At 38.2% G+C, this 19,859-nt stretch overlaps 1 protein-coding gene across 1 annotated transcript in view; it reads right to left on the reverse strand.

The window, feature by feature from the left end:
• RNF17 (ring finger protein 17) overlaps nt 1–19,859 on the reverse strand; it is a 53,403-nt gene that overhangs the window by 23,928 nt on the left and 9,616 nt on the right. Inside the window, exons 8-21 of the mRNA XM_040583376.1 lie at nt 19,503–19,674; nt 18,342–18,418; nt 16,019–16,093; nt 14,779–14,826; nt 14,552–14,595; nt 10,760–10,921; nt 9,667–9,856; nt 9,055–9,220; nt 7,536–7,726; nt 6,536–6,671; nt 5,919–6,072; nt 5,086–5,201; nt 2,594–2,714; nt 1,753–1,867 (exon numbers count right to left, since the gene is read on the reverse strand). Of these exons, the coding sequence (XP_040439310.1) occupies nt 1,753–1,867; nt 2,594–2,714; nt 5,086–5,201; nt 5,919–6,072; nt 6,536–6,671; nt 7,536–7,726; nt 9,055–9,220; nt 9,667–9,856; nt 10,760–10,921; nt 14,552–14,595; nt 14,779–14,826; nt 16,019–16,093; nt 18,342–18,418; nt 19,503–19,674 (1,767 nt within the window). The remainder of the gene's footprint in view (nt 1–1,752; nt 1,868–2,593; nt 2,715–5,085; nt 5,202–5,918; nt 6,073–6,535; nt 6,672–7,535; nt 7,727–9,054; nt 9,221–9,666; nt 9,857–10,759; nt 10,922–14,551; nt 14,596–14,778; nt 14,827–16,018; nt 16,094–18,341; nt 18,419–19,502; nt 19,675–19,859) is intronic.

Here is a 19,859-nt window from a genome sequence, read left to right on the forward strand (position 1 = left end):
TGAAGAACTAGACACCTATGTGCACTGGAAACAAAGAGAGCCCCAAACCCCCCAGGACCTCTCAAAACAACTCACTACCCCTCCGCTGCAAGGGAAACATAATTGCAACTAAAAGACATGTTGCACTGGGTGTAAATGGCAAGGTCTTGCCAGCCAGGGAGAGGGGCTGCATGGGTGACTTCTAAGAGGCTAGGTGTTGCCCTCTGGCAGGCACAGCCTGTTTTTAGCCATCTCTGCAACAGATAGTCCACAGGACATGGCTGAGCTGTTCTGTGAAGCTGGTGGCATCTCTGTTTTAATTTAAGGGCAGAAAAAGCTAGGGGGAGAGAGAAGAGAACAGAAGAAAAACAATACAGGGAACATCAAGATCAGAAAGGAAGGTATTTTGTGGGAGAAGAGGCATGCTCTTGAATGGACTGAAGCCTGTAGAGGGCCCATGCTGGAGCACAGGAAAAGCACAGAGGGCGCAGAAGGCAGAAATTGCTCTGTCCTGACCCAAAGCCCCTGCACTGCTCACTGCCTCACTGAAAGGACTATCATCTGAGTGTACAAGGGAAAGCAGAGGTGCTTGGAGTAAACCTGAGCCTGGGAAAAGGGGAGGGTAGGTGCTATAGTTTGTCTTTTGTGTCCCAGTGTCTGAATCAGTAATTAAATATTTATGCTAATTAGTAATAAGTTAAGTTAATTTAAGTCTGTTTTGCTCACAACAGTACTTTGTAATCAATTTCACTGTCATTGTTTTGACCCATGAGTTTTCTTGCTCCCCTTTCTGTTTTCCCCACTCTGACTAAGGAAGGGGGAGCAAGAGTTACCAAAAAATCCCCATTAGTTAAAGTTATCAGTGTTAGGTAGGAATGTTTATTAAAGTAATATACCCACTTGTTTGCAGGCCAGAAGCAGGCACCTAAGTATCACTGCAATGCAACAAAATACCCTAGTGACAGTGACAAAACAATTCAGTTGTTCAGGTTTAAATTAAGCTGCCTAACTTCACAAAAATCTTACTAAAAATTGTGGCCAGTACAAACAAAGGTTTACTAGGATTTAGTTATATTTCTGAGCTAATAGATGAAAACCCACTCGCTTGCTTCCTCCTCAAAAAAGCAAATTCAGGAATTCCCTTTTGGAATAGAAACTTTCTATTCAACAACATTTTTATTCTCATCAGTAAGTAAAAATTATTAATGCAAGAATAATTATTGATTTTAATGAATACAGCCTATGGATTATCTTTTTAAAAAGCCAACAAATTGAATGCAGCAGTGTTACCTTCCGATCAGCCGCATTTTCCCCAGCAGGCCTCCCAAGTCTTCTACTGCCTGTCACACTGCATTATTTGAGTATTTGTTTTCTAGTAACAGAGCTTCCACAGAGATGACTTACCTCAGATGCAGGTTAAACAAACAGAAGTGATACTTCTTTTCTTACAACAAGGGAATGGGAATGATAACCAGTTTGGGAAGATTCGGCACTTAAGCACACTACAAGTATGGTATAAACATTTTATCTCCAACTTTTGAATCCCTTATAATTTCAGTACATTATGTTACTCAAGATTTAGTCATTTTCATCATTCAACTATGGCAAAGTGTAGTTACACTCTGCGACTTATGTCAGTTATGAATGTGATTTGTAATGATTTGTCACAAATGTGATAAATTCCAGCCACTGGTGGTGACACACTAAAGCCAGTAATTTTCTTACACAGATTCAGTATTTCCAAATACTTTAAGTTATGCACAGTGTATTCACCCAGGTATGTAGGATGCCAGGTTTTCTTCAACTAGATGGCAGTTAATACTAAAACTTCTTCCATGAACAGCACAGTCGTCAAAGAGCTCAACAGATAAGATGTTATCTAAATTACCTGTGAATAAATAATATAAGCATAATTAGTGCCAGTCAGTGACAGTATAAAAACTACTTAAGGTTTTGCAGGCACGGGAAATGATATGAAAAGACAGAATTTGGTAAAATTAAATTTGATTTATATAACAATTAATTCTGAACATCAACAATACATAGATGCTTAGCTTTGCACTTATGTCTAAAATTAACTTAAACCCCACCAATCATTACAAAATATTTTTATACAAAAAAACCAACTGCTAAATTTAATTTCATTTATTAGTGGGTTCCAACCATCAATGCTGAACAGTAACTGCATATTAACAATAAATGGTATTGATAAAAATCCTATTAAGGCATATATGTGTTATATGAATTATTTTTTTTGGGGGGTGGTGATGTTTCTGAGCAACAGCGATCACACTCTCAGCTACCAATGAAGTCTGGAAGAGTCAAGGATAGCTAGTACTTTTGGAAACAAGCCCATCTGAATGAACGAGGATACTTTTCTCACTTAATGCTGGTGTGGTCTGTAGGAGAAGACATAAACAGAGCTTCTGTCCTAAGTTTTATCTGTTATGTCTCCCCCAATTAGTTCACGTTTAGATATTCTCACCCCAGGCTACCTGTGGCAAGTATGAACAGAAGCATTTCAAAGAAATACTATTTAAAATATGAAAGTGCATGCTTCTAAGTTTGAGTCAATAATACTTAAATACACATTAATACACTCCTGGTAACATACCAACAATCGAACACAGCATACGTTTATCTTCAGTCATTTCTTCAAATCTTTCCTTGGCTTCTCTGTTCCACTCACTTGCCCCTTGATAAGGTTCAATGCAAGCCAGCCTGCACCTGATGGCCTAAACAATAACTCAAATTACATATCCACCATCACATATCAAGACCATCTAATTCAGCCAAATCACAGCCTTTGCTTTACACTCATGCAGGACAGCATGACCTTGGCTTCTGGTTCCACATTACCATTATTTGATCTAATTTAAGATGATCCCTGCCCCCAGCAGCTGAACATGAACCTCAAATTCAGATACATTCTTGCCAAAATAGAGCTTACTTCTCCTTGCCTCCCTTCATGGTTAGGCATAAGATTGGTGCACAGTTCAGGAAAGATTCCTGCAGAGAAGTGATAATGAAAGCAAGCCTTCATCCGGTTTTGCTTATGATATAATAACCCAGATTCAAAGCATCTAAGATTAACAGGACTATACCACTGTAGCAGTCTGAAGGGCTAAACACAGAGACACCACAGTACCCATGTCAGACGATACCTCCCAGATTTTTGAAATGTATTGATTAGGAGAGATGAAAAGAGGCACACACAGGCAATCAGACAAGATAAAGTACTTTGATTAGAAGAATTTTTATCATCTCTATTGCAAATTTTGGTGGCTACACTAATGGCTCAAGTTTAAATCAACTGTGAATGTCCCCCTCATTTATTGCACTGAAGAAAAACAAAAAAAAAAAAAAAAAAAAAAAGAGTAACACAGGTGAGGGAAAAGGGAGAGAAAGGAAATAAAGGCAATAGAAAAAACGATGTTTTGTGCAGACATTCTTAGGAAACAGGCCATCGGGAATATGAAAATAAGACTGACAGGTTACATAACCATTAAAAGAAAGGGTTGTGGATGACAAAACCAACACTACATTAAGCACTGCTTATTCCAGTCTTGGCCAAGATCTCTGCACCACCCAAATCCACTGAAATGCTTGCAAACTATATTAACAGGATGAAAAAAGTCCAACTTCTCTTGTAACAGCCTAATTCAAATCTCTTAAAAAACTAACTTACATTTGAGGCAGTCCAATACATGATGATGTGTGAACACTTATCAATGCTTTCATTCAACAGAAGAAAGCTGCACAAGCAACCTAATTTCTGATACTCTTGCCCTCTGAATACCTGATTTTGCAATCTCATGTTCATTCACGTTTCAAAGAATTTTAAATTCTTAAATCTTATTATTTTTTAAAAAGAGAAGATTTGAAACTGTAGCAACACATAAGCAGACTGAAGTCTGTTGATCTTTTCATTACCTGCATTAAAACTAACACCAACAGGAATTTGTTATTTCATACCGAAACTTCAAGTGCAAACACCTTGCCAGAGTGTTTCACTGTAGCCTATATATGGCATAAGAATTCGGAAACTGGAGTGTAACCTATGGGTTCACATTTTTTTAAACCACTCTTGAGTGGTCATATACCCACTGGCATCTGCAACTCTTTAGCCCCTCCTCCTTTATGTTCGAAGTGAGGGGGCCTAGTAGCATGCGCTCAAGAGATGACAAACCCTTAATAGATTTTTCTGAGGATTTATATTTGGTCAATGACAAGCAATCAGTTGGAACGATGGGATAAAATACATCAAGAATCCCGCCACCCTGATTCATTAGCCACTGTGAACTGAACTGCAAGAACATTTTACCATTTTCAGAATGCCTCCTTCTCCCTTGCTGTCAAAAGAGGCTTGATTATTTTGGCTGAAACTTTCCCCAGAAATATATGCTCAAAACAAACAATTAAATCCTGTTTTTAGTAAAAGATGCTGGCCATTCTTAGTTACAACAATCACTACTTCTGGTGCCTACAACTGGTTAAAACACTCCTATCAACATATGAAGTTTTAAAGTTTAGCATAATTGTTTGGCAACCAGAACTACTGAATGAACAGCTGAATTCAGAAAAAGAATTATTTTCTACTTCTGTGCATTTTTTATTTGACAGAAATACTTTGCCATTTCCTTTCCCACTCAGTTTTTCTTCTTGTAAAAAGGGGGAAAATCCTACCATACCTAAAATTAGGAAAACAGCAAACCTTAAATACCATAACATAAAAAAAAAAAATATTTTTTTTTTAAAGATCATTATTAGATTATCATTTGAAAATGAAAGAATGTAAACATTAATTCAGCTTAATAAGGAGTAAAAGAAGGTATTTGAATTAAACACATACACCCACAATGTATATACACCTCCTCACTACAAGGTAACATTTGATTCCATTTAAAACTGAATGATGTAAAAAAAACCTGAATGAGTTTTCAATGTGTACCCAAAATATACTGAGTAAGTCACATCATAAACGCATGTGAAAAGGAACTTGCTTAACATTTTATTTACTTCAGAACGTCAACAACTCTCTTTTCCCTTCCACCTACAGACAATCTATTGATTTTGATTATTTAATCCAAGCAAGCACTGATTTACCTTTTCTGGAAAGCTCAGAAACTCCTTTTTCACTCTGCGTATGTCTTTAAGAGTTAAGTTAGCAACATTGCCAAAGTCAACATATTTTACCATAACTTCCTGACGACTTGGCAGCCCTTCAAGAAAAACAACCCAAGTTATTAAAACAAAAAATGAGTATCTGATACAGGCTAATGCAACAGAATTCCAGAGCAAAATAAACATTTATACCGTCTAATCATAAAATGCCACGTTTTCAAATGTTCTATAACTCAATCCAAAACCTATATTCTTTAAGAACCAGCTCTTTCAGGTTCCTGAAATGACAGGAGTTAGCATTTTGGTCCCTTTCCATCTAATCACCTTATGGGGCACTGGCATATTAAATACCTGCCAAGTAGACGTGTAAGCAGAGAGGCATGCTAAACTACCCATACTGGTAACACAGAGGTCAGCACAAGTACACCCCCATCCCCTTCAGAATTACCATGGAGAACTATTAAACCACACTGGTTATATTCTGAGGTTGGCTAAAACAGACAAGTCTGTAGTTCAAACTGTAATAGCAAATGAAACATTATTTAAAATAATTAAATAATAGTATTTCAGTGACTTGCAGAAAATTAACTACACTGCTTCCCTTTGTTTAAAAAAAAATAATTTCTAAACCACTCCATTAATAGCAAAAGAATGTAACATGAATTAGTACCACTGACTTCATGAACCTGTTAGTACAAGAATGCCTGGTAGAAACAACAGCTGTTTGTTACTATGTGTATCCAGGGTGTGGCTCTGATCTGGTGCCCCATCTGATTTTGCAACCTATCATTAGAGTGAAAGAATCGATACTTCACCTATAATCTGTGCTCTGTACCAATTCCCATCTTCCTGTTTTGCAATACAAGCCTGGCCTTCAACTGGGTAGGCAATTTCCAAGTTTTTTCCAGAGACATATTTATATACCTCCTGAATTTTCTTCTGAAGATCTGAAGAATCCAGACTCTCTGTCTGAAAAAAGAAAACCAAAACATACACACCCACCAGATGTTCTTTTTTTTTTTAATGGCATTTTTTCTCTTTTAAGAGACATTTTTTCTAGTACTGTACTTCCTAGTCTTCCCGCCAAAATTAAACAATGGTTATGAATACATAAAAGTGAATTAAAGAGCCTAACAACTGTTGAGCACTGTCCTGTTTAATCACCACTCTAAACAGTAAAACACTACATTCTCAACACAGGAATTAACCATGCAACAAAACTGACAAAAAATGTTAACCTTCTGGAATTCTATGAATTCCTAGAATTAATCTAGGACTGTAGGAATTAATCTATTAATTCTTAGAATCCTAAAAATCTCAACAAGTAACAGAAGTGAATGGAAATTATAGCTTATTTAATATGGACTACAAGTACCTCAACATTAACACGTCTGTTCAGTTTTATTTGAATAGACCTTATTGCTAAACTTACCAACTGGAGATAGAAATCACTTGGACTATTAATGTGACAAACTACAACAGAGACTTCTCTTTCTTGTGGAATCTTAGGTGGACTATACTGCAAGACGGTATTATTTCCTAACTGACTGAGAAGCTGTGAACTAAACCTAAAGTAAACAAAACAAAATTTTTCATAAATTCTGTCAAAATTAACTTAGAAGGAACCCTTTTATATTCAAATGTCATTTCCCATGAAAAATGCAAAATGGTCTTATGAAAATAACTTGATTTATGTTTGTATGAATAGCTTAAACCTTCATTTTTGCAGTTGGTACAGTCAATTCTCTTTCATGTTTCTCCCACCACAAATGTAACATATGAAGAATGAGGATGTGGCTTTGAGTGACCTGGTCTGGTGGAAGGTGTCCCTGCTCATGGCAGGAGGGTTGGAACCAGATAATCTTTAAGGTCCCTTCTGACCCATAGAAACCATTCTATGATTCTATGATACATGGCAGCTGGCTCCTAAAAAGATTTTGTTATTTGGGATGCAGTAGCATACTTTTAAATTCTTAAAAAGAAGCCAAAAAGGCTAGAATCCACTACATTGACAAAACCACTTTCTTTTAGACTTCCTTTTCCTCACTTATGAGAAAAAGCAATTACCTGAGCGGTACAGATGCCAAGCGTAACTAGTTAACACTCAAATATAAACAAAGACCTTTCTCTGTGTGCAGCAAAAAGAACTTTCAACCCTTTATTATTCAAACTTGTACAGAAATTTGTATTTTTGCCATTTTATAAAATAAAGTTCATTATCTAAATAAAGCTCTGACTAGTGCAAGTGGGTATACCACAGTGCTTGTTAGTGAAGGTGAAAAAAGGGAATCAACAGATACTGCTGGAGATGAATACATCCCACACAATGTATTAAACACTGCAAAACTAACGTGCTTGCTAAACTTCACTTTATAAGTATTATGCTGTTATCATTTATGGCATAAGAACATAAACTAAAGGAAAACGCATACCTTGCCAAGTCTAAAGAAACTAATGCATCCTTGAGAGACACTGGCATGTTACTCTCCATTTTATCAAATGGACTTCTTTTCAAATCCACAATGAGAACATCATCCTCTTCTCTAAATATGGTCATTAAAACAATTTTATTATTTACCATTCCTAAAAATTTTGCCTTTGCTTCCTCTTCCCAACCTCCACCCTGTTAAGAAGAAAGAAAAAGTTACTGAAGACATCAAAGAATATTAAAACAAAAACTACAAACAGTAATTAAAAAAGGCAAGGAAGTGAGCACAGACACATCAGGTGAAATACTGAACACACTGACTGTCTAGTCCATAGCCAGGACAGCTCTGAACAGTATTCTATGATGGATTTTAAAGTGTTTTTAACTGTATAAAACTGAGTCAGATCTAAGGGCTGCAGTTCCCACCACATTCCTGTTAAAGATTCGAGATTTCATTCCCTCTGATTGTTCTGACAGATAAACCAAAATTGTCATGTTTCATCTCATGACTCACATTTCTGCTCTTCCAATTAATTTCCAAGTTTATTCTTATCTTTTTGTGCCTTTATACAAATGTACAACTTGTTTTTGTCAATTTATGCATTCCTCCTCTCCACAATATTCTTCTTGACATTTTGTCTTTCTTGAAAAAGCCTGTCTGAATTTATTTCTCTTCAATCAAGTTGATGCATTCCTCATTTGATACTGCAAATCTGTGCCTCTTAGGTGTGAAAAAAATGAAAGCATGTATAAGGAACGCATTTTACCCACACCTGCAATAATTGTTCCAGATCTTTCCTGTTTAAAGGTATTTCAGACAACATCAGACTGGTAAAAAAAAAAAAAATCCCAAACCAGCCATGAGTTATACTGTCAGAAATGCACAGCTGCATTAGACACAGTACATTCCCACGTGAATGTGGCAAAAATAAAGCAAGCCGATGAATAAGTACGTGAATACTGAAAAAAGTAACACTGACATATACGTCCTCCTTCTAAAGGAATTCAGGTATTTGTTGTCATACAGAAAGAGAACAAGTAACACTTTCCAGTACATGGCAAAATTTTTTAAGTAACAAAGGACAATCCCTGAGAAGTTTCTCTTAAAAATTCTCAATCCATTTCTTCTCTGTTTGGATGATTTTTGAAAGTTACTACTTGCATAAAGTTATGAGACAGTCATGAAGTATTAGTCCTGTAATTTGGTTTTAAATTGGACAAAGAACATGTCTAGAGTAAGAGTAGTGAGAATTAAGCCTGAAATATGTATTTGTAAATGCAGCCACTTTTTAAGACAGCTGCTATAAGCTCTTTTCCCCTTTCCAATGAAAGCAATGCAACCCATCTTTTTATAAGAGATGACTTACCTTTTTCTTAGAAATAAAATATACCCTGTACTCCTCTCGAGTTTCCTTCTGTTTATACTAGAGTAAGATCATTGTTAAATTATGTATTTAAGTTATTTAATATATGTCTTAGGAAGAAAAAAATCTCCTCAAATAGTACAAACAGCTTTTACTTACTGCATTTTTGGGAACAACATCCTTCAATGAACACCGTACTGCTAAAGGAGGAACAGCTGCAAGTTCTGCCTCAATATGCTGATCAAGCTTCCGTACAAAAAAACTTATGTCACCTGTTTTAATAGTTTGCAGAGTAGCAGGTTCAGGCCTTTCAGCAGGAACATCGCTGTCAATGGGAGTAAAAGCAGTACTAGCTTAGAAGAAAGGCAAAAATAACCCAACACCAAAAAAAAAAACCCCAAACCAAACCCCAGACCTAAAATAAAGGTAATTCTTGCAATAATTGGCATAATGTCATGTCTCTGAAACAAAACTAGAAAGTCTCAATGAAAGGCATTTCTTTTTTTAAAAAAACAAAACATTGTGGACTCATACATTCTCTTTTGCAATGCAAATCCAAACTAAGCATTTTAACATGTGAAGGCTTGTACACTTGTGTACTTACATACATTGCCACTTTTCCTGTGGGAAATACGTACATACTGAGTTATTAGCGTCATTTGGGTATCTGGTTGTCTGCTTGTGTGAAGCTAATGGAGGACTTGTTTCTTAGCAGAATAGCAACAGTCAAGGACAACAGCTGCAGACAGAAACCTCTCTCCGTAAACATACCCTGAGAAAATCAGAACTATAGAGTTCCCAAAATCAATCAGGAATACTTCCAGCAGTGCAATATCACAAACGTTGTATCTTACTGGACCACAAGGCTTCCTCTGATTTTTATTTTTTTGGGGAATTAGTTCTGTGATAGTCCCACGACACCACATTCCAGTTTCCTTACTCTTAATAAAAATTCTAGCACCTATACGGAAGCAAATAAAAACCCAGTAAGACTAAATTCAGTATTTGTAGATATTTTACACTGGAAGTATTATCACATTTCTGCATAATGTTCCATTGTTGCCTATCTTCCACACAGGTAGTAAAAGTGCTACCATTACAATAAATTAACAAAGACATTAAAGAACTTGTCTTGACAGCCACCAGAAGTTTTCTCCCCACAATCATTTACACAACGTCTGTAAGGCTAAGAGGTTTTTGGCTTGTATTAAGAAGTCATTTCTGGCAAACTTTCTATACCTCCTAATAAAGTGCCAAAAAAATGTACTGAAGTTTAGGGCTATTGCATACTTTTTATCAGTTTTCTAAACACCTTCTAGAAGTGAGTAACATTGTCAATATGTGAGCTAGAAATGGATGTTAATGATTTAGCAATGTATTATTGTATTTCATTTTTACTCCCAGAATGGTTTCTACTCAGTTAGTGAACTTTAAAAAAATAATTATCCACTCAAAGGGAATGTTTCTTGCATGAGAGAAATCTGATTTACTGAAGTAATGAATGAACTAGGCTAGTCATTAAAATCAGCATACTGAAAAAACTACCAGTTAACAATGACCACCTAATTCTGGAAAACATTACATTTACAGCCAGGTGTTTCAACTGTTGATTACTCTAAGTGCTCCATCTGTTGAGGTTGAGAACTGCAGAGTCTTTTTTACTTTTACTATTTCTGTTTATGATTTAATAGGTCTACTTTACTAATCAATGGGTACATGTTTCCCAAAATGGATTAATTGTATATTCCAGAACAAAGGACTGTTTTATTATGTGTGTGGCAGGGGGGAGAATACTATATTGAGGAAGACATATTGCAAGATAGTATTTTAAGCTAATGTAGACCTTTAAAAGTTAATGATTTACCTAGTTCCAAAACGTCTGAAGGCAAGAGATAGGAACTCTTATTACAACAAAATCTTTTCAATTTCTTCTCCAAAATCCTTGCTTCATTCTTCTGTGAGTGTTTCTGAACATAGAAGTGGCATGGATTTATGACATGGCTTACAAACACTGCTTCTGTTGAACCTGAGTAAGACATAAAACAGATTATCAAACACTCTCCAAGTGATTCCAACAGATACTATTAGACACGCAGTTACGTTTGTGTTACATTAATCATGATAACGTTACCTCAGATAGCTTTTAACCTGACAAGTCTGTTCACACTTGGTTCAAACTAGTTACCATGTTTGCTTTCTGATTAAATTCACACTTTTGAATTACTTCCCTTATGCTACCCTGCAAAATAAAAGGCTGTCTCACTGCTTACAAAGCAGTAGCCTGAATTTAAGTAGGTAATTCAGTTTGTATTCCCTCTATTTAACAGAGAAATGGGAAGCTTCTAGAAAGCAAATTATATCTTTAAGAACAGGTACGCTAAGCACTTTTGTATAGTTATTCAGTGTTAATGCATGAAGATCAAGGAACAGCCTAAAGCCAGCCTAGAGATAACCCTTTATAAGACAAGTACTTCCTAAGCATCCAAATCCTTTGTACTGCAGGCACCTCCCTTGATTTGGGATCCAAAATGCAGGTTTCTCTTCCTGAAGCTACTCGCCAAAGATGGTGGATGGGTCAGAAGGTTTTAGAAGCCCAGCAAGTCAATTCCTACACCTATGTGACTGATCAGGTCACAGCAGACTGACAGATTGGCAGCATACTGGAGGCACAGCCATCTCTGTGTCCATCTCTACAACCGACCAGAGGCAAAAGACAGTACAAAGAATCTGGCATTTGAAACATTCTGAGCATGCACACAGGACTGTGCTTGGAAGTTTAGGAAATACAGTGCCCAGAACAAATGCAAGATCACTCTTGGACAGGCGGCTTCCACAGAGCATTGATGATAACTTTTTGACACAGAAGTTGGTGGAGAAGCCAACAAAGTGAGTTGTGCTCCTAGATCTTGTACTCACAAAGAAGAACTGGTTGGAGAAGGGAAAGCTGGGGGCAGCCTTGGCTGCAGTGATGATGAGATAGTGGAGTTCAGGATCCTGTATGGAGGAGGCAGGGCACCAAGTAGAATTGTAACCCTGGATTTGACAGCTAACTTTGGCTTCTTTAAAGAACTACTTGGGAGGAATCCCATGGGTCAGGGCTCTAGAATGTAGGGGGGTGTCCAAGACAACTGGTTAATACTTAAGCATCACTTCCTCCAAGCTCAGGATAGATGCATCCCTATGAGTAAGAAATCATGCAAAGGGGGCAGGAAGCCTGCACAGATGAGCAGGGAGATTCTGGCAAAAACCAAAAAGAAGGAAGTTTATGGGATGTGGAAAAAGGGCCAGACCACTTGGGAGAATATAGGGATGTTGTCAGAACATGCAGAGAGGCAATAAGGAAGGCTGAAGTCCATCTGGAATTATACCTAGTGAGGGACGTCAAGGACAACAAGAAGAGCTTCTTCAAGTACACCAGTAGGAAAAGGATAACTAGAGAAAATGTGGGCCCACTGCTGAACGAGGTGGGTGCCCTGGTGATGAATGACAGAGAAGGCAAAATTACTGAATGCCTTCTTTAGTTCAGTCTTTACTGCCAAGGATGGCCCTCAGGTTTCCCAGACCCTGGAGGCAAGAGAGCAAATCTGGAAAAAGGAAGACTTTCCCTAGGTCAAGGAGGATCATGTTAGAGACCACTTAAGCAAACCTAATAGCCACAAATCCACGGGCCCTGATGGGATGCACCCCCCAAGTGCTGAGGGGCTGGCAGATCTTACTGCCAAGCCACTCTCCATCATTTTTGAAAGGTCATGGAGAACAGGAGAGGTGCCCAAGGTCTGGAGAAAAGCCAAAGTTACTCCAGTCTTCAAAAAGGGCAAGAAGGATGACTCAGGAAACTACAAGCCCGTCAGACTTGCTACCATCTCCAGAAAGGTCGTGGAACCGCTCATCTTGTAGGTGATCTCGAAGCATGTGGCAGAAAAGGTTATCAGAAGTAGCCATCATGGATTCATCAAGGCAAAATCATGCCTGACTAACCCGGTAGCCTTCTATGATGGAATGACTGGCTGGGTTCACAAGGGAAGAGCAGTGGACACTGCCTATCTTGACCTCAGCAAGGCTTTTGACAAGTCTCCTGTAACATCCTCATAGGTAAGCTCAGGAAGTGTGGCTTAGGTGAGTGGACAGTGAGGTGGATTGAGAACTGGCTGAATGGCAGAGCTCAGAGAGTTGTGAACAACAGCACAGAGTCTCGCTGGAGGCCTGTAGCCAGCGGTGTTCCCCAGGGGTTAGTACTGGGTCCAGTCTTGTTCAACCTATACGTCAGTGACCTGGATGAAGGGACAGTGCACCCTCAGCAAGGTTGCTGATGATACAAAACTGGGAGGAGTGGCTGATGCACCAGAAGGTTCCGCTGCCATTCAGCGAGACCTGGACAGGCTGGAGAGCTGGGCGGGGAGGAACCTCATGGAGTTCAACAAAGGCAAGTGTAGGGTCCTGTGCCTCGGGGTCAACAACCCCATGCACCAGGACAGGCGAGGGGTTGACCTGCTAGAAGGCAACTCTGTGGAAAAGGACCAGGGAGTTCTGGTGGACAGTAAGCTGCCCATGAACCAGCAGTGTGCCCTTGTGGCCAAGAAGGCCAATGGGATCCTGGGGTGCCTCAGCAGAAGTGCGGCCAGCAGGCGGAGGGAGGTGATCCTCCCCTCTACTCTGCCCTGGTGAGGCTGCATCTGGAGTGCTGTGTCCGATTCTGGGCTTGCCAGTTCAAGAAAGACAAGGAACTACCAGAGAGGGTCCGGCAGAGGGCTACGAAGCTGATGAGGGGACTGGAGCATCTCCCTTGTGAGGAAAGACTGAGAGTGTGCTGGGCCTGTTTAGCCTAGAGAAGAGAAGACTGAGAGGGGATCTCATCAATGTCTACAAATATCTTAAGGGCAAGTGTCAAGAGGATGGAGCCAGACTCACATATCACCTCCTACTCTGTCCCTCATCCTCCCCAAGCATTACTAATCATATGCATTTTCTAGGTATGTTGTGCACACAGACACTCTGAATTATACTGTGGGAAGCATCTGTCTATTTCCCCCCTATTATCTAACTGGATTTTCCATGTTCCAACTTGCTCCTAATGCCTTCAGCCCTGTCCTTGAGCACCTCTTGGACAGCAGCTTGGTAGGCCCTGCTGGACTCGCTCCAGTAGGGTAGTGACTTTCAGTACTGCAGGGTCCAACACTGGATGCAGTACTCCAGCTTCAGTCTCACAAGAGCCTAACAGAGGGGAAGGATCACTTCCTGGACTGTTAGCTACACTCTTACTAATACAATCCAGGGAAAACCTGCAAAGCTGAGGAAGCTAACTGCTACTGTCAGTAGGGAGACAGATTCAGGAAGCCCAATGAACTGCCAGAAAAGCATTCTCCAGGAGCCAATATCAGAAACTCTGAAAGGGACTGTAATAACTAAGAGCCAAAAAGAATCATCCAGGCAGACAGAGGAACTCAGGACCCTTCGAGAGAAAGAGTCTTTTGAGAAAATTTTCACTAAGCTAAGCTGAAGGAGGGGAAAAAAGAAACAATGCTAGCTCAAATGAAGGTAAGGCAAAAAGAAGTCATATGAGCTGAGCAGAACTACAAACACACAACATTAATACAAAACACAAATAGCATCAGGCTTGACAATGGAACATTGAAATCATCAGATATTAGAAACTTACATGCCACGTCGTCGTCATATATTTCTTCTATTATGACATCAGGACTGGATGGAGACTTGGGTAGAGCAGGAATACTCTGATGACGTATCATAGGACACGTTTCTTGTACTTGAACATTTTTCATTTCTTTGTGAGCATCAAGTTTATATGCAAGAGACTTTATTTTACTTTCTCTGCTAAGTGCTGGAAACATATTCTCTACTGATGACTGAGTATCACAGCTTGGCATTTCTTCTTTGCCATCAAGGATAAGAGTGCATTGTCCAGTATCTTCACTGTATTTAGGAAAACATTTATTTGGAGACATTAATATAATCCAGTCTGTTCTCAGAAAAGCACAATTCAAAGCACAGGTTTAATTAAGAACATACCACTATGTAAAGAAAACACCTCCTAACAGCTGGTTAAAAAAAATATGTTAAGTTTTTGAATACCATAACAACAAAAACATTAACATGATTTCTGAAACCTAAAAAAAGACTAGCACAGAAATGGCATACATTCTTGGACACAACTCGGTACAAGAGCTACCGCTGCTTAAATGAGCAAACAGACCACAGGTAAATACAAAGTATTTGAAAAAAAACTGTTAATAATGTCACAGATAGTTCATGTTAAAATCAAAAGGCATGTCAGATGCTTTTGCACTAACAGTTACTCTCCCCTGTAACCTGCAGGATTTTAAAATATTACAGTATGCAATATGCCTTTTTAAACATAAGCAATGCTAACTTTAAAGGGGCTAACAGCAACTCCATTCCATTTTCTCAAGTTTTTGTCAAAGACTGCAGGGAAAAATAATTAAGGGGGACTAATAAAATAAAAGCAATTGTAATTTTAAAAATAGTAATTTTTTCCTGGTTCAAGTTAATTTTAAGTAATTTTTCAGCATTTGACGCAATCAGTACTTACGACTGTAAAGTGGAAATACTATAAATTTCAGTATTTGCTATTGATTTTAAAGATTTATTTACACTGACATGATACAATTTTCATATACTATTATGATAAACATCTCTATTAAGTGTACTATGAATATGCAGATGTGGTCCTTAGGGATATAGTTTAGCAGTGGATTTGGCAGTGTTAGGTTTATGGTTGGGCTTGATGATCTTAAAGGCCTTTTCCAAACTAAATAATTCTATGATTCCATGACTATAACATTAAATGCCAGTCAAAGCTGAAAAGTACACAGTATAAAAAAATCTTAATAACTTAGGTGATACAGTGAAATACAACTAAAACTGAAATGTTAGAACTGAAACACTAACTGGAATAACTGGAATGCTGACTGAAATACCAGGATCTGAAGTTTTGTTTTCTTTCACTATACTCTTAGAAACCTATAAGCACATAAAGTTTTTTTTTTAAGTTTTTTTTTTTAAGTTTTTTGATCGCCAATGAATATTTAGCCATTAGAAGAACAGGTAACTTACCGTATCTATCTTTATAAAATAATATACTTACTGCCCTGTTGCTCCCCATTCAATCTTGCCCAAATTTTTTAGTAAAGATGTAATTTCATCCATGTTTAGGAATAATCTCAAGAGAAATGAAAAAACATGACAGAAAATTACACAAATACTGAAATCATTCTTGACAGTTTACGATGTATGATATTTTTCAGTACAAGTTTTCATGGAGGGGCCAAATACGAGATTATCTTACCCCAGTTTCAGTCTTCCACTCCTGTTAACAGATTTGGTTGCTCAGTTATCTTCACACTCATACTTAAGAACTCTCTTGCCTTTTGCTTCCTCATGCACGGATTAAATACTCCAAATTCAGTTACCAAATTTTCACACCTATACCCAGTTTACTTCACTAAATTATTCTGCACAGAGAAAAAGAATTCTCCAATGCTCCTGAAGAGAAAACCTTAACTGAAGTCCAAAACGCGTATTTTTTTTGTTCTGCTTATTGTTACACTAATAAGCACCTGTTTCTTTTACCAATGAAAGCCAGCAAAATCTTTTAAGTACTTCTACATCTAGGCTTAACAGTAAACATAACTTCATGCAATCAAATTCTTCGCTTTGCTGCCAGTTATAATGAACAATTTGTGAAAACTGAAGTGTAAGCAGTATTAAACAGCCCATCTTTCATTCTTCCCTTCTTCCCCCTGCCCCTTCAAGAACATATCTACTCTCCTTTCTATTCTATTTTACATCTACAGAATGTGCCTCAACTACTATGCGCCTCCTAGATGGGATTTTTTTTCACCTTTGCTGTTATTCTGGAGTGGTACCAGCACCTTTATGCTCATCCTTCACCAGATCTCCTTCCCCTGCCATCTTTTGTTCAAGTTCTTAAAAAGTCTCCCAAAGTAAACAAATTTGATTTTGTCATGTTTTAGCTTTCTTCTGGGTTAGGAGAGTTTGGCATTGTGCATTTCAATTGGCTTCTCTGAAATGTTCATTCACTACTTATACTATCTTCAAAATAGGCCCTACCTAGCTAGTCACCAAGTTCTGTAAATGATGATTTTAAAGATTCCTTTATCCATATTCTAATGACTCAACTAACAGATGACAGGAGGAGTTGTAGTTTTTGCCAAGTATTGGAACAGGCTGCCCAGGGAAGTGATTGAATCACCATCCCTGAAGGCATCTGGCCAAGATAGTTGGGGCCTTACTGTAGTCTTTTAGTACTTGAAGTGGGGGGTGTTACAGGATGGAAACAGACATAATAGGGCCTGCTGCAGTAGGACAAGGGGTAATGGTTTTAAACTAAGAGGACAGGTTCACATGAATACAAGGAAAAAAAATTGTTATGATGAGAGTGGGAAAAAGACTGGAACACGTTGCCCAGAGAGGTGGTAGATGTCCCATCCCTGGAAACATTCAGGGTCAGGTTGCATGGGCCTCTGAGCAACCTGATCTAGTAGCAACTGTCCCTGCTTATTGCAGGAGGGTTGGACTAGATGACCTTTAAAAATCCCTTCCAATTGAAACAGTTCTGTGATTCTGTAATTTAAAGGACTTGTAAAGATGGTGCTTAGGGACACAATTTCGTGGTGGACGTGGTAGCATTAGGTTGGTGGTTGGGCTCCATGATCTTCCACATCTTTTCCAAGCTAAATGATTCTATGATTTCATGATAATTTTTCACACTTCGCATGCAAGTAATCAACTTTGAGCTTCATTCCTCGTGTGTCATCAGATTCTGACTGGCACAAACCACTCTATCCCCCAGGGTGGTGACGTGTTCTAAAATGTAATGGGATCTCCAAGATGTTCCAGCCTAACACCATCTTTGTTCTGTCACTCCACCATTCCTGAATTTGGCTTCTATACACTAGGATTACAGCATGCTGATCAGCCTTATGATCAAGCTGCATATAGGGTCAGCTGTACCACAGCCACAATATTTTCTTGCTTATTTCTGGTACAGAAAGCATATTTGTCACTTTCAATGAGGGCAACATGGTAACTGTGATTTTCCACAAATTACTTCTTAAACATCACTGCCTCAAAAAGCATTTAAGTCTTTCCTGAAGGTGAGAAACAGGTTCATTTTTTAGTAAGTAATTAAGCCACTATTCCCCAATTTATTTCTACTTGGAAGGACAGTAAAAGTGGAAGAAATTCTTGACAGACTTCTGCCTCAGGTGAAGGCTACTCTGCAGTTAGCGATGGGTTTGCATACATCTGAACTAGCAGTTTTTCACTAAAATGCAAGTAAAGCAGCTCAACTTCTGCTATTTAACTGCTGTAAGAACAGTTTTTGTAATTAAGATACCCAGTGCAACCATTTACCTCCCAATATACCTCCCACTCCAGTCATTTACCTTGGAGGAATTTTTTCCTTCCAACTATTCACTCTTGAAAGCTCAGCCTCAACTGGCAACTTTAAATTACAAATAACCTGAAATTAAGAAGTAAATTCTTAGCTTCCATTATACAAAAAAGCAGATTATACAGATACCTATTATCTACAACATGACAAAGCCAAGAGTATAACATCTTTAATTTTACAGAAAACCCCCAAGAGTTTACTCATTAACAGCCAACAGCCAACTAGCAATGTAAGAAGACATAATTGAGAAGACCTAATGGTTGGGGATTTCGTAATGTTAGCCTGTAAACAGAAGCAGGAGTCAGATTTTCCTTTTATATGAACAACTACCGAGAAGGTGACTTAAGTAAGAAGGTAAACCTATAGGAGGACTGTGATGAGTGCCAGCTCCCAAAAGCCACACTGGACAAGATGGAGGCAAATGACAGAAAAAAACAAGTGATCAGGCTTCTTTTCTGGGTCAGATGAGAAAGACCAAGTTTCTTCATACAGAAAGTGACAACTGGAAGCAGGGAACATGACAGTCTAAAAATTACACTACTTTCAAGAATGACAAGACCAGGTATTCATTGTTTTTCTCAACACAAGGACCACAAAGGCTCCAAATTGAGTAACTGGGTAGCACATTTAGAACAAAGGAAGCTATTTTATATACACCTCATTTTAAGTATTAAAATGAGAACTCACTGCCACTACGTATGAATACATACATATAATGTACATATGTACACTCATATACACACTGCCACAAGCATTGCAAAGACATTCAAGGAAGTGTTCAAAAGTTTATGATAGAATGAGGTAATGTGTACTGACCCTGATGTATCCCACCGATTATAAAATCCTTAACGTTCAACTTCCTAACACACTAAATGCCCAGGTTCTTCAATTCTTCCTTCCAAGCATCTTTTCCTTTCTGTAGTCAGATGGGAGACTTCACAGGATGGACCTTTGGTCTGATAGAAACCCACACTATCTGCTACGCTGTGGGTTTCTATGACCAAGACTATGCCTCTGTGTGTGTGTGTGTGTGCGCACACACAGTAAGACTAAATTACTGCAAAAACCCCAAAGACAGATCAAAAAACTTTTAACCCAAATTGGAATATATTCATTAAAAATGAATTATTTCACAGTGCAAGAATGTAACTACCTGTGCAAGATCGTAACAGGTTCTTACAGAACGTGTAAGTTCTAATTCCTTTGCAACCCTGATCGCACCAATCAGGCACTTTTTCTTCTTTTCAATTACTTCCTTAGCTTTTGCAATATCAGTGCTGTAGGAGCTGATGGTCTTCACTAATTCTGCATGCAATCTTTTTTTCCTGTATTAAAAAATACTACTTTTCAGAGTTTAATAAGCACTCAGCCATACAGATTCAACCTTCAACTATAACACACAATTACCCGTTATACCATAACACAAAGTGGATACATATCACACAGAAATATCATTTTCTTCAAACAGTGAAAAGTGGAAAGCATGGAAAACCCGCTTAATTGGAGGAAC

The sequence above is a fragment of the Falco naumanni genome, chromosome 2, assembly GCF_017639655.2.
Source record: "Falco naumanni isolate bFalNau1 chromosome 2, bFalNau1.pat, whole genome shotgun sequence".
In the NCBI taxonomy this organism is placed as follows: Eukaryota; Metazoa; Chordata; class Aves; order Falconiformes; family Falconidae; genus Falco; species Falco naumanni.